Genomic DNA, 27,287 nt, shown 5'->3' on the forward strand with positions numbered 1-27,287 from the left:
CGAGTCGGAGTCCGATCTCATATGCCCAATTAAACGCTTGAATACTAGATGCAAAGAACAAGCTAGTCGTAAAATGATCTGAGTAATCAATACCGTCTCCATCGTTAATCACCTGCGCACGCATTTCGATAAATTAGTTATTAATTAATTATTTCCTACGGAACGAGTCAGAGTAAATAACAAATAATATAAAAATAATACAAAGATGTTAATTAGTTATTTTATACAAAACGAGTCGGAAATATTAAAGATAAAAATATAATATAAAGACGGTAATTAATTATTTCAATTGTTTTATAATACAAAGACTGTATTTAATTATTTTATACAAAACGAGTCGGAAATATTAAAGATAAAAATATAATATAAAGACGGTAATTAATTATTTGAATTGTCGGAAAAAATAAAAAATACAAAAAATATAATACAAAGACGGAAATTAATTATTTTAAATGTTTTATACAAAACGAGTCGGAAACAAAAAAAAAAAAAAAAAAAAAAAAAAAAAAATACACGGGGGCCTTGACGAAAGGATTTTTCGTCCAAAACCAGAACCTGATTTAAAAAATCCTTCGTCCATAATGGGCCTTGGATGAAGGATTTTTTCGTTCAGGGCCTGGTTTTGGACGAAAATTTCCTTCGTCCAAGGCCCATTATGGACGAAGGATTTTTTTCGTCAAACCCTGGTCCGACGAAAAAGTTCTTCGTCCGTCCAGCCCACCATGTATTTTTTTTTTTTTTTTTTCAATTGCATTTTCAAATAATTCCGTCACAATTTCTATCATAATTCCGTCTACAGTCAAGGCATCTATCCTAATTCGGGATTCAATCGATAATAAAACATAAATATTTGACAAAACAAAATCGTATACTCACCTCGTTACTAGCTTCATTGTTGGAATCGTTGTAAAAATCGTTCCCGTTCATATTGTAAACAAAATCGCTCTTTTTTTCTTCTGAAAAACCGCCTTATTTTTTTTGGTTTGAAAAATTTTAGTGAGACGGTGACTTGTGTTTTAGCGAGTCGGAAATTGCATTTTATTGAGACGGAGACGGAAATTGCATTTTAGTGAGACGGAAATGGAGTAATGTTATGGAGGGCAAACTTGGAAATTTACATTAATTGTCGACGATAATTAGTAAAACGTCGACGACGTATAGCAGGACCCTTATCAACACCCTAGATACATGTAAAATGGGTATAAGCCCAATGAACATCCAACTAACTAATGTTTCATAACATTTTCATTTATATGCTGCCATTGAGAGTTGTTAATTGCAGCTCGTATACTTGACTCTACGAGTATACAAGAATGTTGAGTTAATTTGCTCGAGTGTTGGAACTTGCGAACATTTAAATCAAGTGGTAGTATATTTAAGATAAAAGCAATACATTCATGCTCGTATTGGCGAACATAAAATTCTTGTATGGGTGAAACCAACCAAATCATCCAAATAATTATGGTAATTAGATGACAAAAGATGTAGGCAGTAAAGCTTCATTTTCTTACAAGATAGCCCAAATAAGAACCTCCCTCCTCAGGTTAAGTTTCAGAATTTGCAATACACAGAAATGACCAATCACGAGAGTATAAATAAAAAGAGAACACAAGAAAACTCAGAAACCACAACAATTTCTCCCTGTAAAGAAGAATCAATCAGGCAGTGAAAGTCAATAGTCTCGAATTAATCCGGCAGAAATTTAAGCTTCAGGAGCTGGAACAGGAGAAGGAGCTGCAGGGGCCTCAACAGCTTCAGGAACAGGGGAAGAAGTACGTCTCATGGAAGCAGATTTCATGATGTGAGCATAACTGCCCTTTTCTCTGAAAAGCTGGGAGAAATGGTGTTTGCAGTACAGTACTCCATCAAGAGCGGCATAGTTTGATGGAGTTAATGAGCAGCCGCCATGGGTGCATTTAAAGCATGTCTTATGGTAGAATAGGTTCTCTACTGTCACCTGTATGGTATTTGCAATTACAATTGGTCACACAATGAGAGAAATCTTGAAGCAACGAGAAGATCACAATGTAGATATAACATAGCTTGCCCTTGATGGCTTGTTTGTTAAGTGTAGTGCTAGTCAAGTACTATGATCCATCGCAATGGGAATACAGGTTATGGGTTGGTGTATTAGAAAACATCAACAAGAGAGCCTTTATCATAAATTGATTTGGGAATCTGAAAACCCATTAATTAGAACAATATCATTTGAAACTGTCAATGAGCTGGTATTAGAAAGAAAAGAAATACGAGTGCATTTCACATTTACACCTTTCGACCAATTGTAGATAGGATCTTGAAATGTTTGTCCCAATTTTTTTAATAAAAATGAAGATAACATGGCTAAATTAAGTGCAATACCTTCTCGATGGGATAGACAGTTTTGGAACAAGTCGAGCATTTTTCTTGAGTCCCAGAAAACATGCGAGCAGCTTTGCTTGGTGATCTTGTCTGAGAGAAATATGCAGAGCTGTGTATTAGAGACTAACAAAGCAAACCACATTGTTATCATCAAGGAAGCTTGATAGATACAGATATTTTACCAGCTCAGGTTTGAAGTCCGGTGACTTGTCAGCTGACCTTGTAGCTGTTGAAAATATTATATCTAATTCAGTTAATTGATACTAGCACAACAGAAAGATTTGAAAATCATGTGTAAGGATGTGAGTTTTGGAGAGGGAAAAGTACGAGATTGGAAGTTCTTGTTGAAGTTTCCCGACTCCTTGAACAATTGCTCAAAATGAGGCTTGCAGTATAGAACACCCTCCATGGATGAATAACTATGGAGCTGCAAACAAGAGGCCAGATACATTGATAAGAAATCAAAATTTGATGCCTGAAACAAACAAGACTAAGTGAAGCCTAACAATGGCACCGTGTAAGACCACATTTCATTTTGTGAGTTTTAGAATCCAAATTTGCGTTATGTGGTTTGAATTCTGTGTGTTGATGTCGTTCATATCATTCTTGTATACGTTTGATTTGTAAGTAAATGATCTCTAATCAAAGAAAATTTAGACAACTGTAAAAGTTCATAATTTGGCATTTTAATATCTCTAAAAATCGGGTTCAAATGTATCTGAAGCAGCATTGAATCCTAAAATGTCGTTAGAGGATAATGAATCTGACAACCAAGAAATCAATTTACATATTAACATGGTTAAATTACACAAACATAACATCTTGTACAAATATGAATCAAGTCAATTGTACCATATCAAAATTAGCAAGTATGTATGAATATGTTGATAGATTATGAGTCTAATAAACACGAAAGTAAAATGCAGTAGAAATCTGACAATTTAACACAACAATAAGCTTCAATTTATCAGAAGTTTGACTATTACTCTTGTCATTTGTAGATTTACTATCTTAGATACAACCTCTTTGTGTTGCTAACACAAGGGTAATGCTGCTTATTTGTGGGAGGCATTGAGTCAATGGGGTAATGTTGTTGTAACCACACAAAAATTGCAATGAACAAATCACAATCTCTTAGTACAGGAGGTACTAAACATAGAAATCAGAATTATCAAGTCAAGCATGAAAAAATAGCAATATTAAAAAAATGAGGGGTAAAAAGGGGAAACTACCTGAAGTTGGCTTTTACAGTGGTGGCATTTGAAGCAAGATTTATGATAAGCAACACCATCAGCAGACAACTGATCCATCAAATACACTGTCTTATCACATACCTTGCATTTTTGCACAGTCCCGCTAAACGACATCGTTCTATCTTCCCCCTCTCCTTAATCAAAACCAGATCTAAAAACAATAACCCTTTTCTCTCTCAACCTAACTTTCTCAATCCTCCACAAACAAAACTTCAATTACTGATCTAACCCAAAAAAACAAAAGATGGGTCAATGAAAACTTCAAAATAATGATAAAAAAGTATATAAAGTTTTAATCTTTATGAGGGATCATAGAGATCATAAAGAGAATCAACTTGGTTGGTCCAAAAGAATACATACCTGAATTGAAATGGATAGAATGATGAAGAAGAAGAAGAATAGAGAGAGTATAGAGGGAGAAGAAAATGAAAAAGAAAGAGAAATAGGGGTATATAATACTTAGAAAGTAACTGGCAAAGGTTGGACCTTTGTTGGCTCCACACTTTGTCAATTACTATTTGTTTCTTTTCTTTTTATTCCTTGCTGCGCGGCTTTTTTTATTTTTACAGTAAACAATACTCATTTTGAACAGGTTTGGTACCAAACCCACTTTCATCTTCTCAGGGAAAATGGGAAAAAAATAATTATTTTGCTTCATTATCAAAAGTTCTGATAGATTTATAATTGAAAAATGAAATGTCGTTACCGGATGATATTAAGTCATACTGTAATTGACTTGTGCAAAACAGAATTTTAGACCCCGAATAATTTGTTTACCGACCTGAATAAGTACTCTTTCAACATACAACTAGTCTTGTCTAAGACTGTACAATCCGTTTTATACTTGAAACGGGTATATAAGACAAATATTTTAGCTTTCACAATGCAATCTGCTTTTGTCCTATTAATTCCACATGAATATAATTAACCTGTCGATCTTAACCAAGAATTTGTGTTGAGTTTAATAGGGTAAAATTTCAATTACGGAGTAAACAGCAAATAATGAAAGATGATTTGATTCTGTCCGTCTGTAAGTTGCAGGCCACATGTCGCATTACGTGGGTTGTCATTGCATGTTTGATCGGCTAGTATGAAAATGCTTAGCACATCCATCATTGAAGTTGAACCAAGTGTGAAGATTATGACGAATATACCCTTTATTTCTTCTGTTGTTTCAAACATGAAAGCTATTTCGTTTCTGGAAAATTCACATTTCTATAAAATTGTAAAGATTTGGTGAAATCAATTGACAAAGACAAAAAATGGGAGAGATAGAGACTTGGAAGTTTGAAGTAGTAGCATTCATTTACCCAAACTTAAAATACCAATTCAACAACAAATTCATCAGATGAATTCACTGTCAGATTGCTACTACTGCACAGCTGCACTCAATACATTAGACTTGGTCTCTACTCCCAGTATTATCAATCTTATTACAAAATCTGGTTCTTTGAAATTTGATAAACTGAGAATAGTGAAAGTGAAGATTTGGCTTAAGAGCCTTTATTCATTGATGCAATATACGTGATACAGAGGAAGCAATTTATACAAAACTTACAACCACCATTAGCCAACTATCCTAGGTTAACTCCTATAAATAAGGAAAAGATAATAGCAAAAGAGTAACAAATATGTAACAATATATCAATCATATATTCGAGTATATCCCACGTAACTCGGAATATTTGTTTGATATATTTCCCTACTCCCCCTTAAGTTGGAGCAGTAGGTGCCCGAATGCCCAACTTACGACTCAAAAATGCGAAAGCTTCCCTACCAAGCGCTTATTGGAGCTAACAACTCGTAGCCTATTCTTTCTCCTCATATCTAGCTACTATATTTTACCACATGTGTATTTACTTAGTCTTCCTTATCTGTAGCTGTTAGTTTCTATCCTTTAGCTTTGTTTAACCTAATTGTAACTGTATATAAGTATAGTTTACATCCCTGTATTTCATCAATCAATATATACATATTTACTCAAACCTTCTCTTATTCTCTACATGGTATCACGCCATTAATCGATCCAATTTCTCCTTCTCTTCCCACCAACGCAACCACTATGGCAACCAACGGCAATGGCCTTATTCCCAACCCCGACGAACCCACGAAACCACTAGTCTCCATATCCTTTCCAAACTGCACAAAACTCACTCCCACCACATATCGCACCTGGCAGTTTCAAGTCACTCGTCTTCTTCGTGGCTATGGACTGTTTTCCTATCTTGACTGCTCATTCCCACCCCCATCGACCACCACTACCCCTCCTTCAACCGATGCCAAACCCAACCCTGACCCTATTCCTAACCCGGCTTATATCACTTGGTATAAACAAGACAACCTCATCCTCGATGCCCTAGCCGGCACTCTTCATGAATCCGTCTCACCCATTATCCTTGATGCCAACTCCTCTCACGAGACATGGCAAACCCTTGCCCGTACCTATGCCAACCCTTCCCGGGGACACATCCTTCAAATCAAGGATCGTTTCCGTCACCTTACCTTAGGCGATAGCACAATCTCCGAGTACATGCTTGCGATAAAGGAATGTACCACCCAATTAGCCCAACTAGGCAAACCGATGGATGCCGAAGATATCACCCACCAAATCATCCAAGGCCTTCCTGATGACAAATACAAACCTGTCATCGATGTTGTTCGAGGCCGAGACACACCCATTGCTTTCGAGGACTTTCATGAACGATTGATTCAACATGAATTGATTGTGAAACGAGAGCCCTCTTCCTCTGTTTTCCCATCTACTGCCCACGCTGCTACCTGTTCCCAAGCCACCACAAACACTCGGCTCAACCACTATTACCAAAACTACCAAAACTACCGCCACAACCAATCCACTGCCACCCAAAAACCGACTGAAAACACCCCTCGACCCTTTAAAGGTCGTTGTCAATATTGTCGTGAGACCGGTCACGTCATCAGTGATTGTCCTAAATTCAAACGCGACTATCCCATGGTCACCTTTCCACCGCCTAACCAGACCCGACCCCAAGCTCACACCGTCACTATAACACCCCCATACTCCAAGTGCCTTACCAGGACCACTCAGGTATGAGGACATCACCATCTCGGTCGCCCGAGGTATGATAATCAAATAGACAAAACAGAAACAACGTTTATTATAAATAGTTTAATGAATAAATACAATCCTCAAAACCAAACCAAAGTACGATACAATATTCTCAAATGACTGTTCTAACTGAAATGTAAATAACTAAGGCTACAGCGGAAGACTCTATCATCATGTCGTGGCATCCCAACTATCCCAAAGATTTCTCATCTCAATACTCAAATATCTCGCTCACCATCCCCGAATGGATCACCGCAGTTTACAAAACAACACCGGGTCGATTAATCACACAATCAATACAGATAACAAGAGTAAGATAAACAGACAAATGTGACCGAATCACACACACACACACCACCAACTCCCAACATCTCAATACCGACGTCCACTGGACTACCGCGCAGCTGGGGACCGCAGCCGTTCCCACCTAAGCCCCGCTCATCATACCGAGCGATAACCCCGTCCATTAATGTGCACATCCCCTTCCGTGGCGGGTTCCACGAAGGGCGAAACTAGGGCGTGAAGTCACTCCCGCAAGTGACCCCACTCACCGAGAACGCATCTCGAGAACCATCAACAAAGAATCACAACCACAAACACAGTACAATCATCATATCAAACAACTAACTACAACACACCACCAATATCCCATTATGGGACTAATACCGAGTAGAAATCCTACTTGGAAGGCACAACAAGCGACGGTATCTACAAACAGTATCAAAACGCCTCTTCTACGAATCCTCCTCCTAACACATCACACATAAAGACTACACATCACATACTACTCATAAAACCCCCAAACCCTAAATTAGGGTTTAACCAAACTTAGCAAAACATCATAAAAATTACGTTAAAAGCTTACCCTCGACGCAAGGAACTCAAAGATACGAACTATGACACGAACTCCGTCTCAACTCCGGAATTGTTAAGGATGCGATTAGGAAGATGAACTCGATCGCTTTCTCTCTAAACAGGTTTTAGGTTTTGGTAAAAGTGTTTTAAAACAATGACGATTATGTTTAAATACCTTAATCGCATAATTAACAAAACCCGAGAAAAACTCCCCGTAAACTGGACACTCGATCGAGTACCCAAGGTACTCGATCGAGTACTCGATCGAGTACCCCACTACTCGATCGAGTACCCAACAGTCGAAACTATTTTATTTCGCCACTTGCCCTTACTCGACAGAGTAAGGGCTACTCGATAGAGTACCCCAAGACATATAAATACGGAGTATTACAGTCTTCCCTCCTTAAAAGGAACTTCGTCCCCGAAGTTCAAACCACTACTAAACAAAGGTACTCCCTAACATTCCCGACTCAGCAACCGAACATAAAACATGATACTAACCCAACTTATCCCGACAAACATCCCGACACAACATATAAAAAGGTGTATAAAACTCTTAAAAACTCTCGCGATCATCTCCTACCCCCCTAAAAGAAACAAGGTTACGTCCCCGTAACCATACATACCTGATCAAAAAGGAAAGGGTAACGCTCTTTCATGATATCCTCTGCCTCCCATGTAGCTTCCTCAGTCTCGTGGTTAGACCAAAGGATCTTAAGCAAAACTGTCTCACCACTCCTGGTCTTTCTAACCTTTCGGTCTAGAATTTGTTTAGGCACCTCAAGATATGATAAAGACTCATCCAGCTCTAAGCTCTCTGCCTCCAACACATGTGACGGGTCACTCACATACTTCCGCAGCTGCGATACATGAAACACATTATGCACTCTCTCCAACGCAGCCGGTAAAGCCAAACGATAAGCAACTTCCCCAACTCGTTCTAAGATCTCATAAGGCCCTATAAACTTCTGACTTAGCTTGCCTTTCTTCCCAAATCTCATAACTCCACGCATAGGAGACACTTTCAGAAGAACCTTATCCCCAACCTGAAACTCTATATCCCGGCGATGTAGATCTGCATAACTCTTTTGTCTGTCCTGAGCCGCTCTCATCCTTTCCCTGATCATCTTAATCTGTTCCACCATCTCATGCACCATCTCTGGTCCTAAAACCACTGCCTCAGCACTATTGTCCCAACAGATTGGACTCCTACACCTCCTCCCATACAAAGCCTCAAACGGTGCCATACCTATACTGGTGTGATAGCCATTGTTGTAAGAAAATTCTATCAAGTCCAAATTCTCTGCTCCCGGCTACCACCAAAATCCATCACACAAGCTCGCAACATATCCTCAAGGGTCTTGATTGTTCTCTCGGTCACGGCCATCTGTCTGTCGCGAGGATGAAATGTTGTACTCATCTTCAAAGCTGTTCCCAACGATTCCTGCAACTCCTTCCAAAACCTCGATATAAACCTCGCATCTCTGTCAGACACTATGTCCTTAGGGACTCCATGTAACTTAAGCACGTTCTTTCGATAGGCCATAGCCAATTGTGCCTTAGTCCATGTATCTTTCATTGGAACAAAGTGAGATGACTTGGTCGACGATCCACTATCACCCAAATCATGTTGTTACCTTGTTGACTCTTAGGCAAACCCACAATGAAATCCATGGAAATGGATTCCCACTTCCACTCAGTACCTCTAAAGACCGAATCTTACCTTGTGGTCTTCTCTGTTCCCCTTTAACTCTTTGGCATGTCAAACAACGGGACACAAACTCAAATTGTGTCTCTTTCTTCATCCCAGGCCACCAAAACGTTTTCTTCAAATCCTTGTATAACTTGTCTCCACCAGGTGAACTGAATATGGTGTGCAATGCGCTCATCATGATCGTCTTTTTCAACTCCTCATCATTAGGAACACACCACCTACCATCAAACCTCAAGCTACCATCTCGTATGAATAGAAAACCGGGACACTGTCCCTTTCTCTACTCCAGCTCTCCACTCAACTATCTTAGGATCCAAAGCCTGCTTATCCCGAATGTCATCATAAAACTCCAGATGTACTGTCATATCACCCATGGCGTCTCCTTTCTGCATCATATGTATCCCAAAGCTCGCTACCTCATACCTCAGCCTCATCAAAGATAGAGCTGTACACAAGGAATGTACACTCTTCCTACTCAAAGCATCAGCTACGACGTTGGCCTTCCCTTCATGGTAGATGATTTCCATGTCGTAGTCGCCAATCAACTCCATCCACCTTCTCTGTCTCATGTTCAACTCCTTCTGTGTGAAGATGTACTTAAGACTCTTGTGATCAGAAAATACCTTAAAGATTGCTCCATAAAGGTAATGTCTCCAAATCTTGAGAGCAAACACCACTGCACCCAACTCCAGATCATGAGTAGGGTAGTTCTCCTCATAAGGCTTCAACTGCCTAGAAGCATAGGCAATCACTTTACCATTCTGCATCAACACACATCCCAACCCATTCTTCGAGGCATCCGTATAAACCTCAAAATTCTCGCTCCTTCAGTAATGCTAGGGACAGAGCCGTGGTCAAACACTCCTTTAATGTTTGGAACGCCGTCTCACAACTCTCATCCCAACGAAACCTGTTCTCTTTCCTCATCAACGCTGTCATCGGTCTAGCTATCTTGGAGAAATCTTTCACGAACCGTCTGTAGTATCCAGCTAAACCCAAGAAACTTCTAACCTCAGCAACATTCTTCGGTGCTTCCCACTTTGTCACCGCCTCAATCTTCGCCGGATCCACAGCTACCCCATCTTTAGAGATTACATGCCCCGAAAAAGCAACTTTCTCTAACCATAACTCACACTTGGACAGCTTAGCATACAACTCATGATCCCTCAAAGTCTGCAACACGATCCTCGGATGCTCCTCATGCTCCTCCTTAGTCTTAGAGTAGACTAAGATGTCATCGATAAACACCACCACAAATCGGTCCAAGAACTGTCTCAAGATTCTATTCATCGGATCCATAAACACCGCCGGTGCATTAGACAACCCAAACGGCATCACCACGTACTCATAATGGCCATACCTTGACGTGAAAGCTGTCTTCGGTATGTCCACCTCTCTAATCTTCACCTGATGGTACCCCGACCTCAAATCAATATTAGAAAAGACTGTTGCACCGCTCAGCTGATCAAACAGTCGTCTATCCTTGGCAAAGGATACTTGTTCTTTATCGTCACACACTGTTCGGCTCCCCCTGTAATCTATGCACGACCTCAAGCTCCCATCTTTCTTCTTCACGAAAAGAACTGGTGCTCCCCAAGGCGATACACTTGGTCTAATGTATCCCTTCTCTATCAAATCATCCAACTGCTTCCTAAGTTCCTCCATCTCCTTAGGACCCATACGGTATGGTGCCTTAGAGATTGGCCCCGTCCCTGGCTTCAACTCTACGGTGAAATCTATCTCTCTCTTCGGTGGCAACCCCGGAATCTCCTCTGGAAAAACATCTGCAAACTCTCCCACCACTGGTATCTCGTCAACTGCCGGGCTCTCTATCCGGTCATCTCTCACATGGCACAAAATCGAGGACATCCTTCCTCGAGATACGACTTCAAGGTGACAAACAAATCAACTTAACTTTGGGTTTGACTAGAAACCCACGGTAAGACACACTAACACCCTTTGGACCTCTTAAAGACACTTTCTTTTGATGACAGTCTATCTTAGCTTTATACTTTCCTAACCAATCCATCCCAACTATCATCTCAAAACCGTTAAAAGGAAACTCTAGCAAGTCTACAGGGAAATCGACTTGCCCAACTATCAAAGATACATCTCTAAACAACCTCCCACACGATACAGACTCACCCGAAGGTATGAAAACTTGCTCACTAACAGGCCCATATACTCTCAAACCCAACTGTTTTACATGACTCGAAGACACAAACGACTGAGAAGCCCTCGAATCAAACAAAACAAACGTAGGAATACCGTTAACAAGGAATGTACCGGTGATAACGTGCGCATCCTCCTCAGCTGCCTTCTTCTCCATCATGAACAACTTGCCACTGGTCTTCTGCCCACCTCCCTGGACAAGATCTTGGGCCGACGCGGTCGGCTTAGCACCCGACCCTTGATTGTTGTTGTTGTTCGTCGGTGTCTTCTGATAAGAATTACCGCCATTGCGGTTGCCTCCACTCTGGTAGCTCTGACTTCCCCGGTTTGTCCATGCTCCAGCCGGCCTGTTACTTGCGAAGCTCTGTGCAGGTCTCTGAAAAGATCCCGGTGCGCTAGTGCACTCATGTCTCTTGTGGCCCACACCACCACAACCAAAGCAGGTCACTCCCCAACTATTACTCACACTCCCACGGCCACGCCCAAAGGAAGCCCCAAAGACTAAACCTGCACTCCAAAGAGAATCCCTTAGACTGATTGTGGTTGCCTTTCTTATGATTCGATTGGCCACCACCCTCGCTCTCAGACTTCCTCTTCTCACCACCTGACCTCTCCTGAGCCATCTCCACCAACCTCTCAGCTCTCCCAGCCCTCTCATAAGCTTCCTTAACGTCGGTAAGGATCCCCACGGGTAACTTATCCATAATCGTGGTAGTCAACCCTCTTTCAAACCTCAATGCCAGGTTCTCCTCACTCAAACCCATATCCTCAGCATACCTGGACTTCTCATTGAACCGTCTCGTAGTACTCGCTCACGGACATCTCAAATGATCATCTTAAACTTATCAAACTCTTCTCTCAACTTACTCCTCACATGCTCCGGTACGAACTCCTTCCTCACACCCTACGAAACTCCTCCCAAGGTATAGCAGGTAAGCCTTGGTTGGTGTATATCTCCTTAGCACTCACCTTCACCGAATCCCACCACTTGCCTCGCCGCCTCCCTCGGATAGAACGCACTGCTCCACTCTCATCTCATCAGGACAATGAACCAGGTCTAAGATGTTCTCCATCTCTCTCAACCAACTATCAAGCAGATTAGGCTCCCCAACTCCCTTGTACTCTTTCGGGTTAAACCTCGCAATATAGAGGCTGATTTTTGAATGATCAACCTCCTTCTCCTTATCCTTACCCTTGTCCTCATTCACTCTCTTCTTCAGGTCTCGGTAAGAGCATCCTGGTGCTCTAACATCTTGACGATGTCATCTGTGGTCATAAGCTCAGCTCTCGCGTACAAAGCAGTTCTCTTGGGCGGCATCTTGAAACTATATATAAGAAAGGGGTAAACATAAACACACGCACTAAACCTCAAAACATGAAAACACGATGCCCAGAACCCACTCGATCGAGTTCCCAAACACACTCGATCGAGTAACGGGCTACTCGATCGAGTGCCCCACGTACTCGATCGAGTACCCAAACTCCAGAACCAAACAGACCTTCTGATCTCTTACCTACTCGATCGAGTATCCAGGCTACTCGATCGAGTGACCCCCTACTCGATCGAGTACCCCTAGTTACTCGATCGAGTGCCCCAAAGCACGATTCTGGACTCAAAATCGCCAAAAACCCACCCGATCGAGTCAGTCTCACTCGATCAAGTATCACTAATACGCAAAAGCTACCCGCATGTTACGTCATATGCTAACATGCTAAACTTTATAAAACCACATGATATCATAATAAATATGTTACGCATTTATTCTACTATCAACAAGATCAATTCATCATGCTATTAAAGCCACATTGTAAACATCCAACATGTTATTCCAACATCAAGTCTACACATATATTACTTTTCTTTCACATTCTCAACTTCTCCTTCAACATCCAACAATCACACACTTCATCACATTGTTAACAAGTTAACCAAGCACACATATGACTCGACGAACACTTTCCCATGTGACCGGTTCAAAGTTGTAGGGCGACCTCCGCGACTTTAGGACGTCTCCCAAGCCTTTGCACTAGCTCCTACAACTTTTACCCCGGGTTCATTTTAATTGACTCCCTATGTTCATTAAGTTCATTGGTTACAGGTTTCAGGATCGTCGCTCTGATACCATTTGTAACACCCCCATACTCCAAGTGCCTTACCAGGACCACTCAGGTATGAGGACATCACCATCTCGGTCGCCCGAGGTATGATAATCAAATAGACAAAACAGAAACAACGTTTATTATAAATAGTTTAATGAATAAATACAATCCTCAAAACCAAACCAAAGTACGATACAATATTCTCAAATGACTGTTCTAATCAAATGTAAATAACTAAGGCTACAATGAAGACTCTCATCATCATGTCGTGGCATCCCGCTATCCCAAAGACTCATCTCAATACCGCTCAATATCTCGCTCACCATCCCCGAATGGATCACCGCAGGTTTACAAAACAACACCGGGGTCAGTACTAATCACACAATCAATACAGATAACAGTAGTAAGATAAACAGACAGCTGAACTGTCACACACACACACACACACCACCAACTCCCAACATCTCAATACTGACTGTCCACTGGACCCATTACCGCGATGGGGACCGCACCGTTCCCACCTAAGCCCCGCTCATCATACGAGCGATAACCCTGTCCATTAATGTGCACATCCCCTTCCGTGGCGGGTTCCACGAAGGGCGAAACTAGGGCGTGAAGTCACTCCCGCAAGTGACCCCACTCAGCCGAGAACGCATCTCGAGAACCATCAACAACAATCACAACCACAAACACAGTACAATCATCATATCAAACAACTAACTACAACACACCACCAATATCCCATTATGGGACTAATACTGAGTAGGAAATACTACCTGGAAGGCACAACAAGCAGACGGTATCTACAGCTGTATCAAAACGCCTCTTCTACGAATCCTCCTCCTAACACATCACACATAAAGACTACACATCACATACTACTCATAAAAACCCCCAAACCCTAAATTAGGGTTTAACCAAACTTAGCAAAACATCATAAAAATTACGTTAAAAGCTTACCCTCGACGCAAGGAACTCAACGATACGAACTATGACACGAACTGACCGTCTGAACTCCGGGAATTGTTAAGGATGCGATTAGGAAGATGAACTGACTGCTTTCTCTCTTAAACAGGTTTTAGGTTTTGGTAAAAGTGTTTTAAAACAATGACGATTATGTTTAAATACCTTAATCGCATAATTAACAAAACCCGAGAAAAATTCCCCGTAAACCGGACACTCGATCGAGTACCCAAGGTACTCGATCGAGTACCCCCTTACTCGATCGAGTACCCCAGCTACTCGATCGAGTACCCAACAGGTCAGAAACTATTTTATTTCGCCACTTGCCCTTACTCGACAGAGTAAGGGCTACTCGATAGAGTACCCCAAGACATATAAATACGGAGTATTACAGTCACTGCCGCCGCACCTTCCACCTCAACCTATCTTGTTGACAGTGGTGCTTCGCACCACGTCACTAATGACTTAGCAAACCTTGCTCTTCATAGCCCTTACGAAGGTCCGGATGACCTTATAATTGGTGACGGGTCCGCTCTCTCAATTACCCATCATGGTTCATTCACTGCCCTTTCTTCCTCTCGCTCTATTTCATTTACTAACGTTCTTGTCGTACCAACAATTGCTAGAAACCTCTTATCTGTGTCTCAACTTTGTATTGACAATAATGCTACTGCTTATTTCTCACCCACTTCTTTTTGTTTTAAGGACCGCTCGACGGGTGATATTCTCATCCATGGACCGTTTCAAGATGGCGTCAATCAATGGCAACCACCCACCCCGAAACCACGCGTTTATTCAAGCCTTAGTTCGTCCTCCAGCAGCTTGTGGCATGCTCGGCTGGGCCATCCGTCTGATGCTACTCTTAAACATTTAAATTCCATTTATAATTTCCGCATTTCAAGTTATTTGCACTGTAACTCGTGTTTAGTCAATAAAAGCCACAAATTACCTTTTGCAACCTCTACACTACATTCCGCTGCACCCCTTGATCTCATTTTTTCTGACGTTTGGACCTCACCAATTATTTCAACGGAGTCATACAAATATTATGTGATTTTCGTTGATCATTATACACATTATTTCTGGCTTTACCCTATTAAAAATAAATCTCATACACTAACCACATTTCACCGTTTTAAAAACATTATTGAAAAATATTTTCAAAAACCCATAAAACAATTTTATTCCGATAATGGGGGGGGGGGGGAATACAAGAAATTAAACCCAACCCTCCTTGATGACGGAATCACCCATCTTACCTCACCACCTCACACACCCGAGCACAATGGTTTTGCCGAAAGACGCCATCGCCACGTAGTTGAAACAGGTCTTGCGCTCCTTACACATGCTAAAATGCCGAACTATTTTTGGCCTTACGCATTCGCCACAGCTACGTATCTCATAAACCGACTACCAACCACAACTTTACAAAATAAAACACCCTACCAATTATTATTTGGTCAAGATCCGAACTACAAGAAATTACGACCATTTGGTTGTCTTTGCTACCCCTGGCTTCGCCCGTACACAACTCACAAACTCGACCCAAAGTCCACCCCGTGTGTCTTTGTTGGTTACTCGACCACTCAAAGTGCTTACCTATGCTTTGATCCCGTCACTCACAAAGTATACACGTCTCGACATGTTCGTTTCATTGAACATGTCTTCCCCTTTCTTGATCTCACAAAATCTCCTCAACCCCCTCTTCCCTCGGCAGATCGGTGGTGTGAGCTCACCATTCCTCTCCTCGACCTCATCCTACCCATCTCGCCCACCCCTACCGCCCACTCCAACCCTACCTCACCCCAGCACTCAACCCCGACCTCCACGCCCAAGCCCACTTCTCCCCTGCCTGGTACAACCACTCCCCTTTCCACATCTTCACCCTCCTATGCCACCACCTCGTCCACTACTGCCTCTCCCTCACCAAGCCCATCTCCACCACCTCCACCACCCCCCCTCCTCCCCCATCCCGTGCTACAACCCGCCTGTCCAACAACATTGTCAAACCGAACCCCAAATATGCCAAAACCGCAACTACACCCACTCCACACGTCACACCTACAACCACAAAACAAGCCTTAGTTGATCCACGCTGGCGAACCGCTATGCTAGATGAACACCAAGCCCTACTACGTAGTAAAACCTGGACTCTTGTCCCTCGCTCTCAAGCCCAAAATATCGTTGGTTGCAAGTGGGTCTACCGTGTAAAATACAATCCCGATGGTACTTTCAAACAATACAAAGCCCGCCTCGTAGCCAAGGGTTTTCATCAGCGTCCCGGCGTTGATTACTCCGAGACTTTTAGTCCCGTTATCAAACCCACCACCATTCGCCTTGTCTTGACCTTAGCCGTCACCCAACGATGGTCCCTCCATCAAATTGACGTCAACAACGCTTTCCTTCAAGGTAAGCTCACTGACTCCGTTTTCATGGACCAACCTCCTGGGTTCATTGACACGGATAAACCCGACCATGTTTGCCACCTTCACAAAGCTATTTACGGCCTCAAGCAAGCTCCACGAGCTCAAAACCTATCTTTTAACCCTCCACTTTAAAAACTCGATCTCAGACCCGTCTTTATTTATCCTAAATACAAACCAAACAACACTATTTGTCCTTGTCTATGTAGATGACATCATCGTAACTGGCCCAAACCCGTCTCATATTCGCGCCTTTATCGATGAAATTTCCCGTAAGTTTTCCCTTAAAGACCTCGGTCCACTGTCCTTCTTTCTTGGAATCGAAGTGACTCCAACCGCCACTTGTATCCACCTTAATCAAACTAAGTATGTCTCTGACTTACTTCACAAATTTAATATGAGTGATTGCAAACCCGCGTCAACACCCATGCTATCCTACCCACCTCTCCTCAAAGAACCAACCAAACCAGTTGAAAATATTACTGATTATAGAGCAATTGTCGGAAGTTTGCAATATATGTCCCTAACGAGACCTGACATTGCTTTTCCCGTCAATCGACTCTCGCAATTTCTTACCCACCCCACCTCGACTCACTGGATTGCCCTCAAGCGTGTTCTAAGGTATCTCAGTGGAACATTACACTTTGGTATTCATCTTAATCACTCTACCCCTCTTCGCCTACATGCGTATTGCGATGCCGACTTTGCCGGCGACACGACTGACTATGTCTCAACTACTGGGTACATTATTTATCTCGGCCAAAATCCAATCTCATGGTCATCAAAGAAGCAGCGGGCCTTGTCTCGCTCCACTACTGAAGCAGAATTCCGTGCCGTCGCCGACACCTCCACTGAAGTTCTATGGCTCATTTCTCTCTTGAATGAACTCGGCATAGCTCACCCTTCACCGCCGCCAATATATTGTGATAATTTATCTGCCACACACTACTCCGCCAACCCCGTCTTTCACTCGCGCATGAAGCATCTTGCACTCTCGTTCCACTTTGTTAAAGAACAAGTTCGGAAAGGTCTAATTCGCATTCAACACATTAATGGAGCTGATCAATTAGCTGACACATTGACGAAACCGCTCCACAAGTCTCGCTTTCTTGAACTATCATCCAAGATTGGTCTCCGTCTCTGACCGTCCATCTTGCGCGGGAGTATTGGAGCTAACAACTCGTAGCCTATTCTTTCTCCTCATAACTAGCTACTATATTTTACCACATGTGTATTTACTTAGTCTTCCTTATTTGTAGCTGTTAGTTTCTATCCTTTAGCTTTGTTTAACCTAATTGTAACAGTATATAAGTATAGTTTACATCCCTGTATTTCATCAATCAATATATACATATTTACTCAAACCTTCTCTTATTCTCTACAGCGCTTTGGTAAAGAGATCTGCAATTTGCTCCTTGCTTTGAACATGACTCGCCTCAATGTTCTTGCTCATCAAATGTTATCTAATAAAATGGCAATCCACTTCAATGTGCTTCGTCCGGTCATGGAAAACCGGATTTTTTGCAATATGTAGAGCCGACTTATTGTCACATAAAACCCGCATTGGATGTGTATGATCAATACCAAGTGAGGAAAGAAAGGACTTTAACCAAATTAGCTCACTTGTGACTACCGCCATAGCTCGGTATTCCGCCTCTGCAGTGGACTTAGCAACGGTGGGCTGCTTTCGAACTTTCCAAGAAATGGGAGTCGGACCTAATGCAACAAAGTATCCAGTGAGCGACCTCCTGGTGATAGGACATCGTGCATAGTCCGAGTCCGAATAGCCATTGAGTTGCATTGTTGTGTCTTTACTCATTACTATCCCCTATCCTGGATCGCCTTTAAGGTAACGTACGACACGGAGTGCTGCATCCATGTGCTCTTTCCTCGGTGCTTGCACGAATTGGGACAAGGTATGGACGGCATATAACAAATCTGGACGAGTAATGGTAAGATAAACCAGTCATCCTACCAAACGCCTATACATAAGAGGATCTTTTAATAAAGGACTAGAGGAAAGGGCTAACTCGTGATTTTGAACAATGGGTGTTTGGACGGGTTTTGCACCTTCCAGCTTGGCTTCTTTGATGATCTCCATGGCATATTTTCGTTGGCAAAGAAATAAACCCGATGCTCCATGTGCCACTTCTATCCCCAAGAAAAATTTCAATCGGTCGAGGTCCTTTATGCCAAACTTTGCATCGAGAAATTGCTTTAAAGCATCACCTGCTTTGGTATTATTGCTCACGATGATCATGTCGTCTACGTAAACCAATAAACCAAGGAAAATTCCTGATTTGTTCATCGTAAATAAGGAGTAATCTGCGAGTGATTGAGTGAACCCATAGCCCTTCAAAGCATCCGTCAATTTTGCAAACCAATTTCTCGAGGCTTGTTTTAACCCATATAGAAACTTTAACAGCCGACACACCTTACCTTTCTTGGTCACTTCGAACCCTTGTGGTAACCGCATGTAAACTTCTTCATCTAAATCTCCATGAATAAAAGCATTGTTTATGTCTAATTGGGCAATGTTCCATTTCTTGGCTACTGCAACTGCTAACAATAGGCGGACACTGGTCATTTTTGCCACGGGTGCAAACGTCTCATGATAATCAACACCCACTATTTGGGTGAAACCTTGAGCCACTAACCGAGCTTTGTACCTTTCGATAGTTCCATTTGCCTTGAGCTTGATTTTGTAAACCCACTTGCAACCAATCGGCTTCTTTCCGTCAGGAAGGTCTACAATTTTCCATGTGCCATTCTTTTCAAGTGCTTCAATTTCTTTCCCCATAGCCTCTCTCCATTCGGGTTGTTTGACGGCTTCATAATAATTTCTGGGCTCCCGAATGGCGTCGATTGCTCCAAGAAAGTTTCTGTGACACAATGAAAAACAACTACTCGTGGCATAATTAATTATTGGATAACAAGTACCTTTCGCGGATGACGGAGTTTGAGACGGGTGAGCAGCTTTCGTTGGATTGACACGAGTGGATTGACAAAGATAGTCCTTTTTCCATGCAGGTTCGAATCTTTGACGTTCCCCTCGGCCTAGTCTTGGCTCTCCCTCAACTACGGCATGCTCCCCCTCAACACCAGTAGCTTCCCCATTATTTATACCAGGATCCGTGGTACTCCTATCATCCTTGGCATGCTCGCTGTTGATAGGTACCTGTTCATTTTCTGCCTCGGTCGTAGTTGTGTCCGTTTCATTCGGGTTGTTTAAGACTGAAGTGGGACTTGGCATTTGGTCAATTATTGGAGGTATGTCAACGAGGTTAGAAAAGTTATCATGAGAAGGTGCATGAATGGTCTCAAATTCATAAGGGAATACATTTTCATAGAATTGCACATCACGTGAGACAAATTGTCGTCTAGTTTTTAAATCATAAACACACCATCCTTTTTTAGTCTTGGGATATCCAATAAACACACATCGGATTCCTCGTTCCTTAAATTTGTCCTTTGGTCGTTGCTTATTGTGGGCGTAAGCGAGACAACCTAGGACCCTCAAATTATTAAGGTTAGGGGAATGACCATGTAACAGCTCATATGGTGTCCGTCCATCTAAAATTTTCATGGGGGTTCGATTGATAAGATACGCAGCCGTCAAGACACACTCCCCCCAGAACTCGATAGGTAGGTTGGCTTGGAAACGAAGGGCTCGTGCTTTTTCCAAAATGTGTCTATGTTTTCTGTCTACCCGGCCATTTTGTTGAGGGGTGTCAACTACACTCGTTTGAAAAAGCATGCCATTCTCTTTATAAAAATGTTTTAATGGTCCCGAAAGAAATTCAGTGCCATTATCACTTTGTATGACTTTGATTTGCTTTCCAAATTGGGTATGTACCATTTTACAAAAATATCTCATTAAATCAGAAACCTCCCCTTTATCCTTCATAAGATGAACCCAAACACTTCGGCTATGGTCATCAACAATAGTTAAAAAATAATGTGCTCCGGATAAGCTACTGACATGATATGGCCCCCATATATCACAATGAATAAGATGAAATAAAGTGTCATGCCTCTTATTATTAAGTTTAAAACTTAAAACGGGTTTGTTTCGCACTACAACAAGGATCACAAATAAAATCCGGGTCAACAGGTAAATGTTTCGAAATTAAATTGCTAAATGAGGAAAAAACATGACTTGAAGGGTGACCTAGTCTTCGATGCCATACCCGTGCTTCATTAACTCCAACACGCGCAATCACTTCTCCAACTCGTGTCAAGTAATAAACGCCATTTCTCAGCTCACCCCGTTCAATCTCCGTCTTCGTAGATTGGTCCTGTATTATACAATAATTAGAATTAAAAGTCACGAAGCAATTATTTTCACGAATAAGCTGAGGAATAGAAATAAGTTGACATGTTAAATTAGGAACATATAAGACGTCCTGCAGATGAAAAGAATTGGTGAGCACGGCTTTCCCGTGTTCGTTTGCAATTATCGTCGAGCCATCTGGTAACCCAACATTAAAGGGTGCTCCCTGCCATGGATCGTCAAGAGCATATCGACAACCTGTCATATGGTGTGAACACCCACTATCGAGCATCCATTCATTTAAATTAACATGACGAGTACCTTGTAATTTTTCGCTACTATCACCTTTAGCACCGAGAAGGGTCCGCAATTGCTCAATTTCTGTCGCGGTCAAATCTGGTGTAGAGGACTCACCGTCGCCAGTGGTAGTTGCATTAGCGGTCTGATTGTTGTTTCCTGACCCACGGCCACCACGTCCGCCGCGTCCTCTTCTCCGACCCCTACCACGACCTCTGCCATTGATTCCTAATTTCTCCCAACAATTGGCTTCCGTGTGGTACCATTTATTGCAGTGTGTGCATCGTGGGGGTTCATATTCTTTAGAGTCTGACTGTGGAGTAGTGTCACGGCTACTGCCAGTCCGAGCACTCATCGCGACTTCATTAGCAGGTTCTTCTCGAATGCGGGTTACAGCTTTGTGTCGTTCTTCCCTCAAAACAATTCCATAAACACGATTAAGAGAGGTAAGATCATCATCCATCAATAAATTGGAACGAAGGTTATCATATAGGGCAGTGTTGAGTCCCATGATGAATTGATGCACCTTTTCCTCTTCTTTCTCCTTAAGAAATTCAGTAGCAGCGCCACATGTGCAGGCTGGAACACGACTATAGGTAGCGAGCTCATCCCATAAAGACTTTAGATTAGTGTAATAGTCGACAACGGATCGATTCCCTTGCCTGCATTCTGCGAGGTCGCTTTTGAGTTGATGAATGCGTGCTGCATTCCCTGCAGCGTACCTCTCCTTGAGTTCTTTCCATATTTCGACAACGGTTCCAGAAAACGCTATGCTTGGGTGCAATTTCTCATCTATCATGCTGCGCAACCAAGCTTTTATCATGGCGTTGCATTGACGCCAAGCCACGACTTCACAATCGTCTTCCTCTTTTCCCTCGGGTTTTGGTACGGTCCCATCGACGAGTCCTAATTTGTTCTTTGCTTCGAGCCCGTTCTTAACTGCATCAGCCCAGAGATCGTAATTCTCACCATTGAAAATGGTTGAGGTCAATTTGAGACTCGGACTTTCCGAAGGATGTAAAAACAAAGGTGAGGAAGGCGAAATGGTTTTGGTTTCAGAACCACTGGAATCGGATTTGCTTCCAATTTTTGTCATTGGAACGATTGATTTGTGTGTCAAAAAGAAAGACGGATGCTATGAATTAAACCTGCTCCGATGATACCATGATAAACTGAGAATAGTGAAAGTGAAGATTTGGCTTAAGAGCCTTTATTCATTGATGCAATATACATGATACAGGGGAAGCAATTTATACAAAACTTACAACAACCATTAGCCAACTATCCTAGGTTAACTCCTATAAATAAGGAAAAGATAATAGCAAAAGAGTAACAAATATGTAACAATATATCAATCATATATTCGAGTATATCCCACGTAACTCGCAATATTTGTTTGATATATTTCCATAAAATTGCCCCATTTACTCAGAATCCCTGCTACATGTTTTGAGAAGTGGGGTAATTCCAAAGAATCAGAGGGAGCGTAACCAACAAATGTTATTCAAAGTCCAACGAATCATACCCCTGCGCGTCGTGGCACCAAAGCTGAAGTCTCAAGAGACAGCTGATTAAAAGGGCTTGAGAAAAGGATAATTAAAACAACAAAAACCAGGGTATCAGTATCAATTGGATCAAGCTTATAATAAGAAAAAAAACTATGAACTACAACTACCTTAGTCATATAACTCGGACATTAGCTAGTTCCTGCAGAAAAAAGGGATTGCATGATTCACCTTCAAATTATGCTACTACTTAAACAATGCTGCATCAAATTTGCTTGTTGATGCATTGAGGAGATCATCGAGTCCACAATGTCCTGCCATTTCTTAGTAGACAGGTAATCCAGTAACATTACGTTGGGCGAGTCCCAGCTCTTTCATCCATAGTTGACAACTGTCCTCTAAGATTATACTTCTACTGAGATGAACTCTGTCATCTTGCTCAATTGCATGTTTACTAAACCTTGACAGCTGCAGCATACATCTTACTTCTATGTTGGGAAATGGTATGATCCACTATTTGATAATGGAACAGCAAATAAGCTGCACTTTCAACTACCATGAAGCAGTATCTAGTTTTCAAGCTTAGACATGACCTAAATACCAAGACACTTCTCAACTATACAATCAGATTTACGTCAACTCTTCTGGTTTGACAGTCTCAGTATCACTAAGGCAATAAAGGAGATTATCAGTTGAACTGATATATATATATATATATATATATATGTAATAGAGCAAGACACTTTTAGGTAATTTTGCATTGTTGGATACAGCCGCTGAGCTGTTTGTCAGATGTCTCTCCAATCCAGCCTTCTATGAAAATATCTTGATTCAAACAAATAGTCAATAATGTTTTCATGAATCAATCAAAAGAGGCCGAGTTCAAAGGGTCAGTTACAGTCAAAACTAAAAACTGATTACAAATTTATCAGGCATATTGTGGGACAAACTGAAAATCTGCAAGAATCAAGAAGCTCAATACCCAAATGAGTGGTTGATGGAACAACTGACTTAATATGATGTTTCAATATTACAAATCAGAATCTACATACTTGTAAGTTGTAACCATTTCAATCTGTGTACGATGAAGAGCTCAACGAATTTAAACGCAACGCATCCAAATCCAACATTTGAGTGGAAATAGAATTTACATAACTCATCAAACAAGTAGCTGTATCCACATTGATCATCAATGCAACCCACTCATATCAACAGTCATCTAAACTACTGAAAACGAACACTCCAAAATCAATCTGAATTAATGTAGAATGAATCAAAAGAAACCTATCACGACCAAGATTGCAGATAACAGCCACATGAATCCATCAGTATCAGTAGGCATACTATAAGACATTCCTGATACGCAGTCTTCACAAAAATCATAGCTGCAAATCTGCAAGAATCAATAAGTTGGAAATACAAATGAGTAGTTGTTGAGGGAAAAACTGAACAAATGATCTATCATTATTACAAACAAGAATATACACTTGTAATCATTTGAATCTGTGTACGACCAAGAGCTAAACAAATTTAAACTCGACACACCCAATCCCAACAATAATCAAATCATGAGCTATCCACATCGATCAATACAACAGACTCATAACATCAACAGTAATCTAGACTGCTCAACTGAAAAACCCTCCTCAGTATGATTGAAATCAATCTAAACTATAATGATGAATTAGAACGAACCTAGCATGAGGAAGACCGCGATTAACAGCCACAAGAATACTCGACTTCTAGTAGGCCTGATCAACTTGTTGCCATCACTGAAATCAATATTATACTTGGCTGTCAAATTAGGGTAAAAAATCCCCCATTGTCTCTCAGTCTGAGCGTATGACTCTTGACTAACGTTGACCTCCGGATCAAACAACTCAAACGCATAAACCTCATAAACCCCGTCTTTCTTCAATGGAGTCCCTTGACCACTCTTCAGATGCTTTACCAACCCACTCAAGTACAACTCCGCAAACATAGGGTTAGCATCGGAGTCTTCCCCAATTGAGGCGTTGGGTCCGGGTGAGCTAGGCCACCCGGTCTCCGCCACGATTATGGGAATGTTCTCGTGTCCGGCGACAGCAATTGCCGCGAGGACTGCATCGACCATGACGTCGAACAGGTTGCGGTAGCGAACCCCCGTGGTGGGGTCGTCCCGGTAATTGAAGGGGCTTTCTTGGAATAAAGCGAACCCAAGTGGGATTTCATGGGCGATGTCACTGTAGGTGGTGTAAGGGTAGAGGTTGATCAAGAAGAAGGAATTCGATTCTTCTAAGAAGTTCAACAATGGGAGGATTACGACGTCGTACAGAGGTTCTTGGAACTCGGCGGCGGATGGCGGAAAGACGGTGGTTAACGCGGTGATGAGAGAGAAAGTGGTTGAGACGGAGATACGGCGAATGCCGAGCTGGCGGAGGGAGAGGTGGAGGTTACGGATAGCAGGAAGGAGGGAGTCCGTGACGTCTTGACGGGAGGAGGTGACGTCAGAGCCGACGGAGATGGCGGTGATGTTAGCACGCGGGTAGAAGGGGATGACGTGGGTGTAGAGCCAGGCGGCAGCATTGGATTGGTTGGAAGCGAAGGAAGGGATGAGGGAGTTGGGGACGGTGAGGAGGAGGGAGATGGGGGAGTAGGTGAAGGTTCGGATTATGTTAGGGTCGGGTTCAAGGAGGTGGACGGTGGTGAGTTTGTGGAGGCGGAGGACGGCGGCAAGTTGGTCGGGGGAGACATTAGAAATGGGGCGGTGGTAGAGGGTGGCGCCTACGGTGGTTGAGGCGGCGGGGGCGAGGAGAGAGAGGGTGATGAAAGGGAGAAGGAGGAGCGAGAAGTATGTAGAAGAAAGTGACATTGTTATGGAGTATGGAAGAAAAGTGATTGAAATTGGGAATATTATTATAGTGGAGAATAATCAGTTGGAGTTTGTTGGTGAGTTTAAAGAGGAAGAGAGGTTTTGGCGGGAAAATGGGTTGCTAAATATGGTTGTATCGACAAATGTGAAATTCAGTTAGAGAGGAATTAATATGGTGTCACGCCAACTCCTACTTACAATATTAAAAAATAAAATAAAAAAAATAACGAAAGTTCTCACTAGTTAACATTTATCACTTTTCTATACTCTTTCTTTCTCCTGTCTCAAAGTAGTCTTCCATCACTATAAAAAAATCATGCATAAAATTTAATTTTCCATCCAACGTAGTGGTTTTGTAATCTTAATTCGAGTTTTGATTAATTAAATTTTAACTTATAGTTGTATTGAGAAAGAGTGAGTTAAAGAGGAAGAGGAGAAAGGGAAGAAAGGCTTTAGCGGGAAAATGGGTTGCTAAATATAGTTGTATCGAGAAATGTGAAATTCAGTTAGAGAGGAATTAATAGGATGTCACACGGATGTAGATAGTGAGGGGTTGCTGAGTTTGTTAGGAGGATGTCTTCCAACCAAGATTCTATTATCCTCATTTTTCCCTCTTTACTTTCCGTAATTAGGTTTCATATATTTTAATTTTAGTGAATTTAAAATATTTTAAACTTATATTCATATAAATTATAAAATAAAAATGTCTTAAGGTGTGAGATCCCATTCATTTACTGGTTAAATGCTCAAATCCCCTATTTACTAAATGAATAGGCGAAACTCCAACTTTTCCCGCTAAAACATATTTCCTAGAATAGTGCTTGATATTTTTAGGATATACTATAGGTGTGGACATGATAAGTTATAAATGGATATAATCTTTTGTATTTAAATATTTATAACATTTAATATTTCACATTCTGCACAAATTATCTCCGATCTTTTTAGGATAATAATTTTTTTTAAGGAACTTATTGATAAAAAATTATTGACTTTTTACTAAAAAAATATGGTATTAGTAAATATTTGTAAATTAATATCATTAATTTCTCAGTAAAAAAAAATACACATTTTATTACTACTTACGATTTAAATTTTTTTTTATTTCTCTATAAAATACATCAAGGAGAAACATGAAAAATAAATGAATTGTCAATTTAAATTCTATAAATAATACACTAAAAAGTAAAACTTTATAAATACGTACATATATTACACGAGGTCTATATTAGTAACTCTATAAATACCGCGCATTCATTGCGCGAGATCTAAACTAGTATTACTATCAATAAAAATGATTTGTTTCATGCAGTAAGGCTGTGTTTTATTAAGCAGGGTTTTGACGGGGAAATCGGGTTGCCACATACAGGGCAGTGGTAGACTGGTAGTATATGATCTGATATGCTTATGCAGGTTCAGCCTAAGAATGTGA

The 27,287-nt window shown here is 41.5% G+C and overlaps 2 protein-coding genes across 3 annotated transcripts; both read right to left on the reverse strand.

Moving 5' to 3' along the window:
• Nucleotides 1–1,485: 1,485 nt before the first annotated feature.
• Nucleotides 1,486–4,144, reverse strand: LOC141643053 (LIM domain-containing protein WLIM2b-like). Of its 2 annotated transcripts, none has more exons than XM_074452075.1 (6): nt 3,975–4,144; nt 3,594–3,833; nt 2,689–2,788; nt 2,544–2,587; nt 2,362–2,451; nt 1,486–1,957 (listed from the first exon to the last, which is right to left on the reverse strand). In XM_074452075.1, the coding sequence occupies exons 2-6, from the start codon at nt 3,726–3,728 to the stop codon at nt 1,703–1,705; spliced, it is 624 nt and encodes a 207-aa protein (XP_074308176.1). In that variant the 5' UTR covers nt 3,729–3,833; nt 3,975–4,144; the 3' UTR covers nt 1,486–1,702. The 2 variants fall into 2 exon arrangements, with proteins under 2 accessions (XP_074308176.1, XP_074308177.1); XM_074452076.1 differs by having other exon boundaries at nt 3,594–3,838; nt 3,975–4,120.
• Nucleotides 4,145–24,487: 20,343 nt separating this feature from the next.
• On the reverse strand, nt 24,488–25,855 carry LOC141641405 (glucan endo-1,3-beta-glucosidase 12). Its single transcript, XM_074450066.1, has one exon. It carries the CDS (start codon nt 25,853–25,855, stop codon nt 24,689–24,691), a length of 1,167 nt encoding a protein of 388 aa, XP_074306167.1. The 3' UTR covers nt 24,488–24,688.
• Between the last annotated feature and the right edge of the window lie 1,432 nt (nt 25,856–27,287).

Source organism: Silene latifolia, chromosome 2 (genome assembly GCF_048544455.1).
Source record: "Silene latifolia isolate original U9 population chromosome 2, ASM4854445v1, whole genome shotgun sequence".
Classification (NCBI taxonomy): domain Eukaryota; kingdom Viridiplantae; phylum Streptophyta; class Magnoliopsida; order Caryophyllales; family Caryophyllaceae; genus Silene; species Silene latifolia.